Below are 15,140 nucleotides of genomic sequence, written 5' to 3' on the forward strand. Positions count from 1 at the left end.
AACGTAAAAACATTTTTTATTCATAACCCCATTCTCCTATCCGCCCGATCATTAGCACAATTCCAATTATTAGGAATGGATGGTTATATTTCTTGTTTAGGACGATTTACAATGATTGTTAGGCTAGCCAGGAGGCTACAGGCCTACCAAAATGAGGATCAACATATATTTCTTGGCATGATAAATAAGCCTATCTAGTTATTGCTTATATTTGGCCTATCTTCCTTGTTAAGTTGGCTTGAAGAGCTTGAGTTTATGACGTCAGCACTTCGCCGACTGTATATCTGCTAAAAAATGCAGTCTGTTCTCTTCGTAGTTTCCCAGATACGGCAGTCTTCGGCACCAATTATCTCAACATGACGTAAACAAACAATAGTTTAGAAGATTTTACAGATGTATCAGTTTTACAACTAACGAATCCATGTATGTATAGCATGGAAATACATAGTACCATAATAAAATATCTAATCAAACCACGAAAGAATATATTCCTCCATGATCAAACATACTGTTGAAGCTCTCATTTCTTATTTTTAATTTGCTCTTGTTTTATTACCATTGAGCACTAAGGTGGTGATATTAGATATTTTCAACACGTTTAATCGTATATATATATATATATATATATATATACATATATATATATATTAACCGTGTATATATATGCATATATACTTATATAATATTATTATATAAGTATATATATATACTTATATAATAATATTCTAATATTTGATTATATATATTAAACTTTTAGGGATGAAATGGATGTTGAATATCGGTATTTAACTGACAAGATTTTAACATGCAATGTGTATAATATAAGAAATCTAGTGGAACTTAACGCAACATTGAACTTCACTATATTCGAAAACCTGGTAAGTAAACCAAAAAGTTTGTCATTTAGGTTGAGATTGGCCGAATTGTGTTCCCTTCTAAACTAGTTTGCTTCATTATAAATTATATTATTAAAAATAATAATTATTATTTGAAAAACGGTGAATATCGTGAATATATATTTACAAAAATTGGAGGTTTATCCTTTGAAACTATATAGTTATTCTTAAATAATTGCTTTCTTTGAAGATATTATTTTTTTTCAAATTTCCATTTTATAAATCTTTTAATGGCAATATATTTGCTTCATTATCAAATATTAAAATTGCAATAGAAATTTTGGCGGTAATATTTCAATGCACTTAACTATTATGATTATATTATTTTTTTCAGAATATTTCAATCACACAAAGTAGGCACGAAGACGTAGAGCCAATATGTCTGTATTTCGATGAAACACGCTGGTAAGCAATTCCTTGTGGCATAGTGGTTTTGTGCTCTCACCACCGAGGCCCAGGTCCCTTTCTCGGTGTTGGTAGCAAATTTTTTAACAGAACAATAATTGTAACTGTCAATTTGTATAATATAATGCACAGTTATTTCTGGTTTCAATTTAAAAAATAAATAATTGTATTAAAAATAAAAATAAAAATGAATCTTTAAACAGCAGTATTTATCAGGCTCGGGGACAATTTACGCCTCCAATTGACAGTGATGCTTCATAGGCTTACAGAAAAAAAAAATACACAAAAATCCCGAAATACTGCGTTCCATTGCACCGGCCCGTCGTTAAACTGTGGAACGCCGTTAATGTATAACGATTGCACTGCACTTCATAATGACTGAGCTAGTTTGTAACGGCGTTCCATAATTTTAGGACTTGCCATTATATTAACAGTTTTTTTTTAACCCAAAGTGCTAACTGTGCGACGGAGCAATGCAGAGTTGTGCATGTGTAAGACATGACCGCCGTAGGAAAGCGGCACCTACAGGCTTAGTATACATATTCAACCATAAATACTAGGCCTACACCTGACTAATTATTTCTTTAATAATTATTATTAATAATATTAATAAATTATTATATTAGTCTAGCCAAGAAAAAGCCAAGTGGAGTAACTAATTAAAAAATAAATACCGAGGAATAAATATTTAAATCGAGCCTTAAAAAATACGGGTAACTTAGCCTGCACTCAAAGCGTTAATGTTAAATTAAGGGCGCCATTGAAAACAAGGCTTAGGCGTATTTTGATTGGCTGAATCTACGACAGCTATATTGTTGAGTACCGATACACAGCTCTGCGTTTTGAGAACATCAAATGCATTGGAGTTGTGCCTAGTGTCATTAATATACCTCTATGATTGAACCAAGGTGTTCTAACTGTACAGTTAATGTCTTTGATTGAACAAGACATAAATATAATGTGTGTTTGTGTGTGTGTTTTTTTGTTTATAAATGCCATTCTATTTTTAATGTAATTAAGGACTTGGAGTGATGAAGGGATGATGACAACCTACACGTCCCAGGATCAAGTATCTTGCTATTCAGATCATATAACCAGTTTCACCGTACTGTTGAAAGTTACTAAGATAGAACAGGAAGGGACGCAGGTATGTCTATCTATTTGAGCAGTAATTGCCTTTAATAAAATACAGAAAGTATCCTAATATCAGCATTTCTATGAATACGCAAATCCTGCCTACACGTTCAACTATACTTATACATGCACGTAAGAAGTTAAAAGTTACTAGGGAATGAACAACGATTTTGAACATGTGCATGTGTGTGTTTGTATTTATTCAGTTCATCTTGTTTTATTTATATAGATACCAAAAACGTCTGAAACTGTCAAAGATGCGTTACCGGTGCCGGAAGTACTGAGCTTGTTGTCGCAAGTGTTTCTATCATTGTCACTTATCTTTTTGCTTGTTTCTCTCATCATTTACTGTTCATTTCTGTAAGTTCCATTGATTTTTTAGGATCGTTTATAAAATATTGTGATGTAGAATTATATTATAAATGTAACACATTAATTATACTGATTATACATCCACTCTCTTGTCAAACAGCTGGTAATTATCTTGTATCTGTTAGTTGAGGACAGCGATGAAACTTAACCAGGGATCTAGGCTCCCGATTTTGCACTCAGAGTGTATGTATCCCTATTTTAAAGCTGCGTCGACGCTATTAGATTTTATTTGAGAATTCGGTGTGGTATTCCCATAATAATAATAATAATAATAATAATAATAATAATAATAATAATAATAATAATAATAATAATAATAATAATAATAATAATAGTAATATGGGCATGATGGATTTTGTTTTCTCTCTTGATATTTTACTGAAATTATCCAACTGGACTACAGTAACATATTTTATAGTTCGAATCCGATTGGAGGCATTTGATTTCTATGCAACGGTACACATATACAACACTAGTATTCGACGCACGCACGTGCGACCGTTATCTAATACAATTTTGTATAAGATATATACATAAAGAATTACTCACAAGATGGTTGAGATTTTATCTATTTTTAACAAAACATAGTTATACATATTATTTTAATTTTCAAATTAGGGAACTATGGAGATCACTTCGCAATTCAATCCACAAGAACTTGGTTATTAACATGATACTTATGCAATCGCTGTTTATCTTTGGGATTGAAAAAAATGAGCATAAAGTAAGTAGATCAAACTTGTATGTTGTTTGAAGTACTATATTTTTCCACTTTCACAGTGACACAAAAACTGCATAACATCATGTAGTTGAATTCAACATTCCATGTAGCAGCTAAATGTATGCGCTCACGCAATCTAAAATCTAAAAAATTAAAAATCCCTCGAATAATAAATTGGAGGCATTTGATTTCTATGCAACGGTACACAGATACAACACTAGTATTCGACGCACGCACGTGCGACCGTTATCTAATACAATTTTGTATAAGATATATACATAAAGAATTACTCACAAGATGGTTGAGATTTTATCTATTTTTAACAAAACATAGTTATACATATTATTTTAATTTTCAAATTAGGGAACTATGGAGATCACTTCGCAATTCAATCCACAAGAACTTGGTTATTAACATGATACTTATGCAATCGCTGTTTATCTTTGGGATTGAAAAAAATGAGCATAAAGTAAGTAGATCAAACTTGTATGTTGTTTGAAGTACTATATTTTTCCACTTTCACAGTGACACAAAAACTGCATAACATCATGTAGTTGAATTCAACATTCCATGTAGCAGCTAAATGTATGCGCTCACGCAATCTAAAATCTAAAAAATTAAAAATCCCTCGAATAATAATTCTTAGTACTGTAATTTTCTTCCAGTCCATGTGCACAGTTGTCAGCGTTCTTCTTCACCTCACTTCTCTAAACACCTTCACTTGGATGTGTGGCGAGGCCGTGTATTTGTTTTTCCAAGTGTCCACTTCAGCGTCAAGCAGATTCAATCGTCTACGACATTTTATGGCATTTTGCTATGGAATTCCACTCGTCATCGTTGTCATTTCTACTGTTGGTTTTGCATCAAAGTACAATGTAGATGACGTGTAGGCTATCAATTAATGAACTTTCTATAAAAGTCTAAAAGAACAATTTAGGAAAAAACTCCTTTGATTTTGTTTATTTTTTAATTGACACAAATTAATTAAATCAGCTCTTATTAAAATAAAATAAATTACAAACAACAGTAAATGGCTTTACACATCATTCATAAAAAAACCTTTTAAAATAGTCATTAAACAGTACGGTAATGTTTAATCATATTTTATAATAATTGAAACATGTGCATTAATATCTTGAATAGACGAGTTTACATATACAGTATACCTAAGTCCACACATCAATATTATATAACTTTCATTTCATCACATGATAATAACATGTTTTCTCCTTTTCCAGCTGTTGGCTTAATAAAGATACTGGAACGATTTGGACTTTCGTCACACCTGCTATTTACGTTGTTATGGTGAGAACATCTGACAACTTGTTGATACCTGTTAACATTATATATTGTTTTTAAACCTCATGTATTATATAAAACATATAAACTGTATACGTATAGTCTTGGTCCTGTTTTAGATACCTTTACCACATTTTGTGATGATACCTAAAGTTGGATGTTTCCTAAACGAAATAAATTATTAGACTTTGGTTAAATACAAGATACAACACAATGGCCACGTATATCATTGTAATGAACAAGATGAGTGATATTGTTCAATCTTTACAAGAACTGTACATTGGAACTGTGTTCGAAGACAATTTCTCAACTGGGTATTACATGTTGAAACCTTAATTAATCATGGAAAAACAAATCCTTGTTAAAAAGCATAATTTAAAAATCTTACATTAAAAGTGTTTTAACCTTTACTTTTATTTGCTGGTTTTGTAATATAAGTATTGAATATAAATGTGCGTTACTAAGAATTGGTAACTTAAGCTAAAAATATAACCGAACCATCACTATACTGTAACTGTCTCTCCTCCTTTTGCATTAAACATATTTTAAATAAATGTTATTATGTTTTAAAAAATCCATAACATGCTCCTTTTTCGGAATTCTAGTTGCTACCTCATGGCATCCGCTACCGGAGTCGTGCGTGTAAACAGAACGCATGTTAAATTGGCTTGCTGTACGGTCACCTTGTTTCACTAGTATGAAACAAGTTCAGCTTTTCAAACTCACTTTCAATGTGCGATAACTATTTCATATAGTCCTAATTATATCGTATGAAGATTATATTCATAATATACGATATGGATACGATAACATGTTTTATGGATTTTTCCCAAGCTTACCATTGCTATAATGTGCGTTGTTTTCGAAAAAGTCTACAACAGACCATCCTCTGGAAAATGGGCGGAATCATCAACCAGAGAGCAGGACAAGTTCCAACAATTGAAGTAAATAACTTACGAAACAAATCTTTATTAGGCCTACTTATGTTTGTCTGTTAATCAGCTGTCAATATTATTAATATCCTTATCATAATTATTACTATCAATTTGATTATGAGCATATTATTATGAATAATGATATGTTTAGTAATTATATACTATATTTTACATCTTTATAAAGATGTATGTTGTTGAGAGTATGTCTCTTGAAACAAATGTTATCTACAGGTACGCTGCGTGTGGGACAGTTTTGCTGCTGCCAATAATGGGCACCACGTGGATCATCGGACCGTTTGCATACAGTTCTGATGATACATTCGTCGAACATAGAGATGTAGTCAATGTGCTGAACGCCTTTCAAGGGATCTTGGTATTCTTTATTTACTGTGTATTTGATTATGAGGTAATTATTTGTTTTTAATTACTATTACTAAATGGTCCGTAGCAGCGAATGAAATCCGGTCTCGCAAACTTGAGGAGGTCGGAATTCGAACCCAAGGGTGGCGCCGGTGGGGCGCCAGAGGCCAGCTCCCCCCCCCAACCCCTACGGGAGAGTTGGCCCTCCTGTCTAGGAGAAAAACCACAATTCGTCGGGGAGAAAAAGTATACATATATTTTCTACGTAAGTAGACTCTAAAATCGATTAAATATGTCTTTTAAACCCTAAATTGTTTCCAGTTTCCAGGGCTTCGCCCCCGGACCACTTTCAATATTATTTGAGCAACGTCCAACCACACCCACTTTGCTCTTGTCGGGGACATCTACCTTCTCGTCTCCTCGTCGGGGACATTTCCCCCCTCCCATCGTGAACCTCGGACCACCAGTCGGGCAAATCCTAGCTCCACCACTGTTCGAACCCTCGCTGTATCCATGTGTAAGACACTTTATCTACGGTTGTATCTCTCTCCAGAAGTGGGTGTCTGGTAGGATGCATCACCAGTGTACTGGTTACTGTTGCAGAATATGTGAATCGCCATCATCATCATTATTACTATCAACATCACTTCATTTGTATCATCATCATCATCATCATCATCATCATCATTATCATCATCATCATCATCATTAACATCATCATGATCATCATTTTTATTATCATTAGCATCATGATTATTATTATTATTATTATTATCATTATTGTTATTATTATTAATAATATTATTATTGTTATTGTTTATTATTATTGTCATCATCGTCTACATCATCATCATAATCATCTTTATAATAATAATGATAATTATAATACTTATGGTGGTAATAATAACATTAATAATAATATTATTATTATTGTTATTATTATTATTATTATTATTGTTTTTTTTTGTATTTGCTATTAGTAATACCAATATTAGATTTATAATGTTATTAAAATTTAACAATTTTAATTATTATTTATCGTCTACACATGACTCAGATTAGATTTATTGTTTGTTGCAATTCTATTAATTAGTTTTATCACGGTTTGTTTGTTAATTTCCTTTTTCAGACAAAGGCATGTTTTCAAGCACGTTTCTCGAAAAAAAAAGTAGGCCTAGCTCCAGTAGTGAAATGAAGCAATGTGGTCTGCAAAGATTTATTGCTAGAAGGAATGCAGTTAAGAAGGAAAACTTGTTGGCAGCGTTAAGATGCAAATAATAATAATTGAATCTGTAGCTTGGTGTTAATGTTCCTGCCTTTCAATTTCACGGTTCTGTGTTCAATTCCTGTAAAGCTATAGAAATCTCACGACCCCAAAACATCCCCATTAAGCCTCATAATGGGACATAGTCTATATAGGTGGGCCTACGTAAAGCATTATGTGAATTTGCATGCCTTCTGTAATATAAGTCAGTGATTAATAAAAAAAACAAAACCTTAAGACATATTTTCTAATGTATTTTAATTGTGCATAATTTTTAAACTGTTCAGCGCTTTGATATTATATAAAATGATATTACCATTATTATAATAATACTAATAAAACATGAAGAATAATATAAACAGATACACAAGACCCTTATTGTTAATAATAATAATAATAATAATAATAATAATAATTATTATTATTATTATTATTGTTATTATTATATAATAATAATAATAATATTATTATTATTATTGTGGTTGTTGTTATTATTACTATCAGTTAATTGTCTAATGATCTTTGCTACTGTATTCAGATTGATCCATTGAGATCAATCGGTCTTGCTTCAATTGAATATGTAGACTAATTAGAATCATTACGAATATAATAGACTGTTTTTATATTGATTATTTTTGTACTGTACACTTCGTATTTGATTACATTTTGAATGCTACCAAACTGCTCTTATTATTGAAAATTAAAAGTTTTAAACGTTTTGAAACGTTGCGTAGAATCAAGTTATATTTATAGTTGTATATTGTAAATATTCAATAATGGTCTATAAATTTTTACAAAAAAGTTCGTCATGTTAAAAAGAGTAGGCCTAGTTAAAACCCAAAACATCAAAACACCAATATTAAACAAGTTAAATAGGGATACACTCAATATCACGGACAATTTTCTACAGTTTTAACTAGCAAAAACTGATTTGAGTAATAACTTGAAATCTCCTGTATATATGTAGTAGCTTAGAAGTAGATTAGTTGATTAAAGTGCATACAGGGAAGAACCGAACAACATGGTTTTGTCGTTTATTTTTTAACAAGCGTACCAACTAGCATATCTCACACCATCCATCCAACCAACAAACAAACACCATTTAACACAAAATTCCGTGTCTCATTTTATTTCATTTACTTTTATTGCCAAATATAAGATATAAATTATAAAAATACACATGGCAATAGGAGGTTAAATAGTTTTCTCCAGATCAAGCCATTCCATTTAATTACATGATTCTTTTGGGATTTTATAGAATTCCATGTATAGGTCTGTAAAATATCAAAACACTAGCCAATTAACTTCCATGTTAAAAGTACTAAACCCTGTTGGGGGTACGAGCCTACCCGCACCCACTCTCGGTCCGAGAAAAAAATTTAGATTTGTCAGGGAATTTTTTTTTAAATAATATAATTTTGTGTTAATTATGGGATTCTTTATCAAATAAAGGATAATTAGAAAAGTTAAAAGTCCCCCAGTCGGTGAGTACTAGCCATCCTTTTGGAGGTACTAACCCCCTGTCGGAGGACCAGCTCCCTGTTGGGGAAGAGCTGGCGCCACCACTGCAACCCATACGGTCGCAGTAGTACAACACCTCTCACATACGTTAGACTGCTTGCATTAAACAGTCAAGATTTGATTTTCCCCGACGACGTTGTTGGCCTGGAAATTTCCCGACAGGGGGTTTAAGCGGGGGATCCAGAGGTCCCCGAGGTCCTTTCCCCACTGTTTTTGATCCTATATTTGTCAGGCTGACTTTTGTTCATTGTACTTAAGGACTACAGTTCGGGCATAACAACATATAATTGCCGAAAATTATACTAAATAAGGTTAAATCAATCATGATTGGTATTTTTAAAATCATTGGGCTTAAGTACGATACTATAAAAATCAGCAGAAAAACTCTAGGCTAGCGGAACATGATTATTTCAAACATGAGTAACTATTTCCCAACGGAGGTCCAGCGTTCTCTGACAGGGTTAATTTTGTGCTTACTTGACTTTTACCGTGCACCGGCAAGGGCATTTTCAAATTTTCTGAAATAGAAATACATTTTATATAACAATTCATTCTTAGATTAGTTAGTGTATATCAAGGTGGTATTAATGGTACCGGTGATAGAGATGGTAAAGTTAACGTTGAAGTTGACGTTGAAGTTAAATTAATGTTAGTGCAATTGTATGATAATACCAGGGGCGGATTTAGGGTGCCGACACCGCCCCCTTCCCCCTTTTTCAAAAATAAGAAAAAAAAAATTATAAAAAAAAAAAATTATCACCCAATACGCCTCAGAAGTTTTTTTCAGGCGCATAGAAAACAAAAATTTATAGGGGGCGTGCCTATGGTAGTGTCATCTCGATTGGCCCCACTTTGCCCCCCCCCCCATTTCGGAGGAATCCGGATCCGCCCCTAAATACAACTAGGCTTGCTCAATGTAGGCTTCTGATTGGTCAAATATTTTGGGCTTGATTGACATACTGAAAAATTTAATAAAGGCAATTCTGAGACTATTAGGCCGGATACAATAGCGGTGAACAAAAGAAGGATATTGATTTCAGTAACCGTCTCAATCTCATATTGATTAAACGTTGGGTTTTGTTATTTTATGAATTACAAGTATGCTAGTCTTTATTTGCAATAGGAAGTTGATAAAGAGCCATGGCAACACACTTTCTTCTCGTTCTACAATTTTTGATATTATATCTGCTCCACCTTTGCAGTTCCTGTAAGTACTGTTTTTATTTTAAAAGCTATAATCTACTTCAAATAAGCTACTACGTAAAATGTTTTGTTTTAAAAGGAATTAAATTTATTGAATGGGATGCCTTTATTAAAAAAAGAACTAAACCTTAGATAATATTTTGAGAAAACATAAAAAAAGGTAAATAGGCCTACAGTGTTCGAATATAGGCCATGGTGGTACAACGTGTAGCAGCTCTCAACGAATGTGGTCCTATAAGTAAATACATTGTGTTATTAAATTCGTCAGATGGGATTCGAACCATTAGACCACTGAGTCTTCATGGTTGAACAGATTCAAATAACCGTCAGGGACATTGTATTATACAATGGTGCGTCTGGAGAAGGCGTTAAACCAGATAAATCTGTGGTTACGGCTGGAAATAAATAGTACCATGTTATAAATCAAGATAGCCGTTAACGCTGTTAAATTTTATATAAATCATCAAAGAAAAGTAAAATTATAAATAAATACATTGTGTAATAAAATGTCTCTTGCCGTCAAGGAGAGCGTCATGACCATTACAATACAGAGGCTTCATATATATATATATATATATATAAATATATATATATATATACATATATATACCTATCAAGCCTATGTAGAGATGTAGCTTGGTGGGTAAGATGCTTGACTTCCATCCCAGGGTTTCGGGTTCAAATCTTGTGACATCACAGGAAAACATGGTGACAACATATAATGATGCGAAAAGTCTGAGTAGAGCACAAAATATGTTATTCAAGTTATTCAATTTCTTGTCATAGAATTCATCAGCGTAATTGACTAAAATTGGCTAATACAGATCAGATAATTACAGTAATCGATGTTCGGTAATAGTGATAGCTTTAGAAAGTAGGCCTAGTAAGTCAAATACAATTTATTGTTAGTTTTACGTCCCCGACCTCATCAACTTTTGGAGCATCATGAAAAAAATTACTATTTTCATTATAAAAAAAGAAAAACATTGATTTTTTTTTTTCAAAAATATAAAAATAATGACGATCTTAAAGTGTGTTGTTAAGGCCTAAGAAGAGGTGGGAAAATTAAATGGCAGAATACATTTATAAACCTCATCATTATTCACCACTAGTTAATATCCTCACCAAAAAATAATATCAAATAGGGACATAATTTTATTTTTCCTTAGAAAGACTCAGGTGAATACATTTTTGGTGGGCGGGGGGAGGGGCGAAATAACAAATGTCAAGGCAACGGAGGGTCAATCAAATAACATTAATAATGTGGTCTGTTGGAGGTAGATTAGCATTGTCACCTTTTTTATTTTTTACTACTAATTACTTCTACGTTTAGGATTCATATACAATAATATAGGAAATAAAAAAATGTTTATTTTGTAAAATTCAATTACAGATAGTATGTACTTGTCAGAGACATCATATGGTAGAGTGTATGTTTATGATGGCAGCCAGTGGGGAACCGTCTGTGATGACGGTTTCGGCATAGAAGAAGCACAAGTCATATGTCGACAACTTGGATTCCATAGCGCTGTTACATATTATCAATCCTACGGTGGCGGATCTGGGGCAATATTAATGGACGATTTGGCTTGTACTGGCTCAGAATCCTACATCTGGGACTGTTCATTTCCAGGATGGGGTGTTAATAATTGCGGCCATACGGAGGACGCGGGTGTTAAATGCAGTTAGTATATATGTCTAACCTCTATTTTGAACAAAGGTTATAAGATCTTTGTATTTGAATTATAATTCGGGCACCCACCCCTTCCCCCCCCCCTCATCTTGTGGTAGTACTGCGTTGTTCGTCGTAGGACTACATCGTGTCATCTCTTTGAATTTTTATATTATTATTTTGTGGTAATAATAGGATGGTGAAGAACGTGCGATTCTATGGCTAAGTGGGACTTAAGCCTCTAAGAGCAGGAGCGAACCACATTTTTGCTTTTATACGAACTCATTTGTAATGGTAAATCAGATTAATTTAAATGGTCTATTCACCAATTTTATGATTGCTATGTAAGACTATTTATAAAGGAGATACTGTGTATTCAATCTACTCTTGATTCAAAATCATAGAAAAAAGTGTATTAATTCTATATCGAAAAATTTCTTTATAAATGTAACAATTTTCTGTGACCTAATATATTGTTTTTAGCAATAAATTGCAGGCTACGGTAAGTGTTTAACAACTAACCAATAAGGTTAGAGTGCAGTTTTAAAGCTCTGTCCAAGACTATCAAGTTTTATTTGACAACATGTGATATGCATAAATATAGTCATAATGACATCGTATCATGTCCAAAAAAGAATGAAAAAATATTTAAAAATAACAAAAAAAAAAAAAAAAAATGTTTTTTATATATAAACAGGAAAGAGTATAGAACTTCAAGAGGTCTGACTCTCGGGGTTTCGTTGGAGCGTTCCTATTTCAAAAAGTACTACTACAAACTATAGGGCGTCCTTAAAAGTCGAGTTTCGAACTCTATCAAATAAAATAATATTTATTTGAACTGACATCTTTAAATGGATGGCAGATTAGTGTGTTCACAAGAAAAAAAAAATAGGAAAAAAACAAAAGAAATTTGAACATTGAGGACACAAGTGAATTGACAAAAAAGAAAAAAAAAACACAAAAATTTTAATTCAAATTCAACAAAATTGTGCCTCCTATCTCGCGGTAGTACCTTTTTTAGCGTTTCATTGTGAGAATACAAAATCAAAGCAGTCGGAACTCGTGCAATTCTATGTTCTATGCTTACAGCTACTGTTTACCTGTCTGAGGGCTCGTATGGTAGAGTGCATATCCATTATGGCAGCGAATGGGGAACTATTTGTGATGACGGATTTGGCACGGAAGAAGCGCAAGTTATTTGTCGACAACTTGGATACTCAAGTGCTGTTACATATTACCAAGCCTACGGAGGCGGAAGCGGAACAATATTAATGGACGATTTGGCTTGTACTGGGTCAGAAACCACCATCGAGAGCTGTCCTTTTGCAGGATGGGGCACTAATAATTGCGGTCATACGGAGGACGCGGGTGTTCAATGCAGTTAGTATACAATATATATAATTACTGTATGCCTAAATAATAATATACCTATATTTTAAATAATTAGATAATTTTTACGAATTCAATATTTCATAAAGTTTACTTATTTTTCATAATTTTGAACCTGTAAGCAGAATCAAATAATTGGTAACCATCAGCTTGATTTGCCATAGACCTTTAGTATGTGTCATAGCTATAGTAGGTGGTTTAAATCCAGTAATACCAGGATTATGGTATGTAATGCCATTTCATTAATTATTCATGGGAAAACGATGAAATCGTTTTCTCTACTACCATTTTATAGTTTCTCATGATTATGACGTCATTTGATTTGATTTGTTAATTTTTTTTTATTGTATACACGATAAATCAATATCGAATTGTGCTGGTGTGAAAACTTCTCTTATATCTTTAATTTTCTATATGAACAATTGCTTTTTAGCTTTTTATGATCGTTATCGTCATAGATAAAGGGTCTTTAAAGTGTGTCGTCGCCTAAGAAACGAACTATTAAACAAAATAATGAATATTAAATTCTATTTTATAGCTTCAGAAAATATATGTTCTACAAGTCCTTGCGTTTATGGAGCTTGCAGCGTTACTTATCAAGGAAGTATATATACGTGTTCCTGTAATGCCGGATACTCGGGAACCAACTGTGAAACTAGTAAATATCGTTTATATTGCAATGAAAAATGGGATTATTTATTATATAATATGTCTATTATGGGTATTTTCTGGCAATCAACATGGCAATAGAGAAGAGAATATGAACTATGAGTATTTGACAGATAAGCACCACAGCACGCACCTCAGCTCCATTCATATCGGATCCGAACAGAAATTCGGCCCTTGTTGCCGATGCACTCAACGCCATTGTCCCTATTCTTACACACTGGTTCAATTTTCTGATCGGTTCGGTATAAGTGCAGTTTTACACGGAAATACACATTAAAAAGCATTAAAATTACTTGCAAACATTTGAATTTATTTTGCTACATGATTTTCTGCTGATAAATTATATCGTTATTTTTTGGCGTAGACCCTTAAATAGCCTATGTATATAAAAATGATCGAATAAAAGATTCCCAGCAATAATATCAGAAAATACAATTTAAAAACATGTGTAAAATGTACAGTAGGCTTATAACATTTTAAAGATATATTTTATCTATTGGTTTTGCTGTTAAAAATTCGAATAGAACTTGGTACTAAAGAAGTTCAATATCGGTTAACTCGAGTGGTATTAATTAATTTTAACTTGCTGGCTATAAATGTATGCATTTTTGCATCATGAAATTAGAAAGAAGCTAAAGGTTGACATACGCAATGTTGATACTTTTTGTGAAAATTAACATGAGCAATGAATTACGTGTTTTCAATACATCTCAAGTGTTCTTAACACATTTTACCCCATACAATCTGAAAACAAATGAATAATTCATTTTTATAAAGAATTAAGCTTAAAATGTATTCTGCTTAGTTTTACATACCGTGATATTTCATGTGTTTTTTAGATAATGACGACTGTGTGACGAACTCATGCGTTAATGGAAATTGCATAGACGGAGTTAATACTTACACATGCTCGTGTTACAGCGGCTATGATGGAACATACTGCAACAATGGTAAGGCCATAACATAATTGACGTCATCATAATTGAGAACCTACTTATACGCAATGTCCACGTCATAAGTTTGTTTTCTATACTTTGTATCATTGATAGTTTTAAATTAGATCCACTAGTGATAGTGGGGCAACTTATCAGATGGATGTGGATATTCTGGACAAAAGCACCAACTTTTTTAACATGCTCATAATGGTCATAACATTCAATTTTTGATAGGAACTTTTTCATCCGAAGTCATTATCAGTGGTGAATTTGAATTAGATATATATATATACTGTCTCTTATACACATCTAGATGTGTATAAGAGACAGGTACTGGGTTCTTTATAGTGCACACAAGCCATTGT

The 15,140-nt window shown here is 32.6% G+C and overlaps 2 protein-coding genes across 2 annotated transcripts in view; both read left to right on the forward strand.

Moving 5' to 3' along the window:
• Positions 1-7,774, forward strand: part of LOC117125082 (adhesion G protein-coupled receptor L4-like) — a 13,255-nt gene extending 5,481 nt beyond the window's left edge. The window contains exons 5-14 of the mRNA XM_033271467.1: positions 758-878; positions 1,231-1,301; positions 2,322-2,448; positions 2,665-2,795; positions 3,426-3,531; positions 4,194-4,414; positions 4,767-4,833; positions 5,662-5,771; positions 5,994-6,168; positions 7,252-7,774. Coding sequence (XP_033127358.1) covers positions 758-878; positions 1,231-1,301; positions 2,322-2,448; positions 2,665-2,795; positions 3,426-3,531; positions 4,194-4,414; positions 4,767-4,833; positions 5,662-5,771; positions 5,994-6,168; positions 7,252-7,317 — 1,195 coding nt within the window. The 3' untranslated portion in view covers positions 7,318-7,774. The remainder of the gene's footprint in view (positions 1-757; positions 879-1,230; positions 1,302-2,321; positions 2,449-2,664; positions 2,796-3,425; positions 3,532-4,193; positions 4,415-4,766; positions 4,834-5,661; positions 5,772-5,993; positions 6,169-7,251) is intronic.
• Positions 7,775-9,786: 2,012 nt separating this feature from the next.
• LOC117125129 (fibropellin-1-like) overlaps positions 9,787-15,140 on the forward strand; it is a 16,264-nt gene continuing 10,910 nt past the window's right edge. The window contains exons 1-5 of the mRNA XM_033271528.1: positions 9,787-10,114; positions 11,504-11,794; positions 12,872-13,162; positions 13,710-13,829; positions 14,680-14,790. Of these exons, the coding sequence (XP_033127419.1) occupies positions 10,048-10,114; positions 11,504-11,794; positions 12,872-13,162; positions 13,710-13,829; positions 14,680-14,790 (880 nt within the window). The 5' untranslated portion in view covers positions 9,787-10,047. The remainder of the gene's footprint in view (positions 10,115-11,503; positions 11,795-12,871; positions 13,163-13,709; positions 13,830-14,679; positions 14,791-15,140) is intronic.

Source organism: Anneissia japonica, unplaced genomic scaffold, assembly GCF_011630105.1.
Source record: "Anneissia japonica isolate Jap-2015-1 unplaced genomic scaffold, ASM1163010v1 scaffold9_len2422644_cov172, whole genome shotgun sequence".
Lineage (NCBI taxonomy): Eukaryota > Metazoa > Echinodermata > Crinoidea > Comatulida > Comatulidae > Anneissia > Anneissia japonica.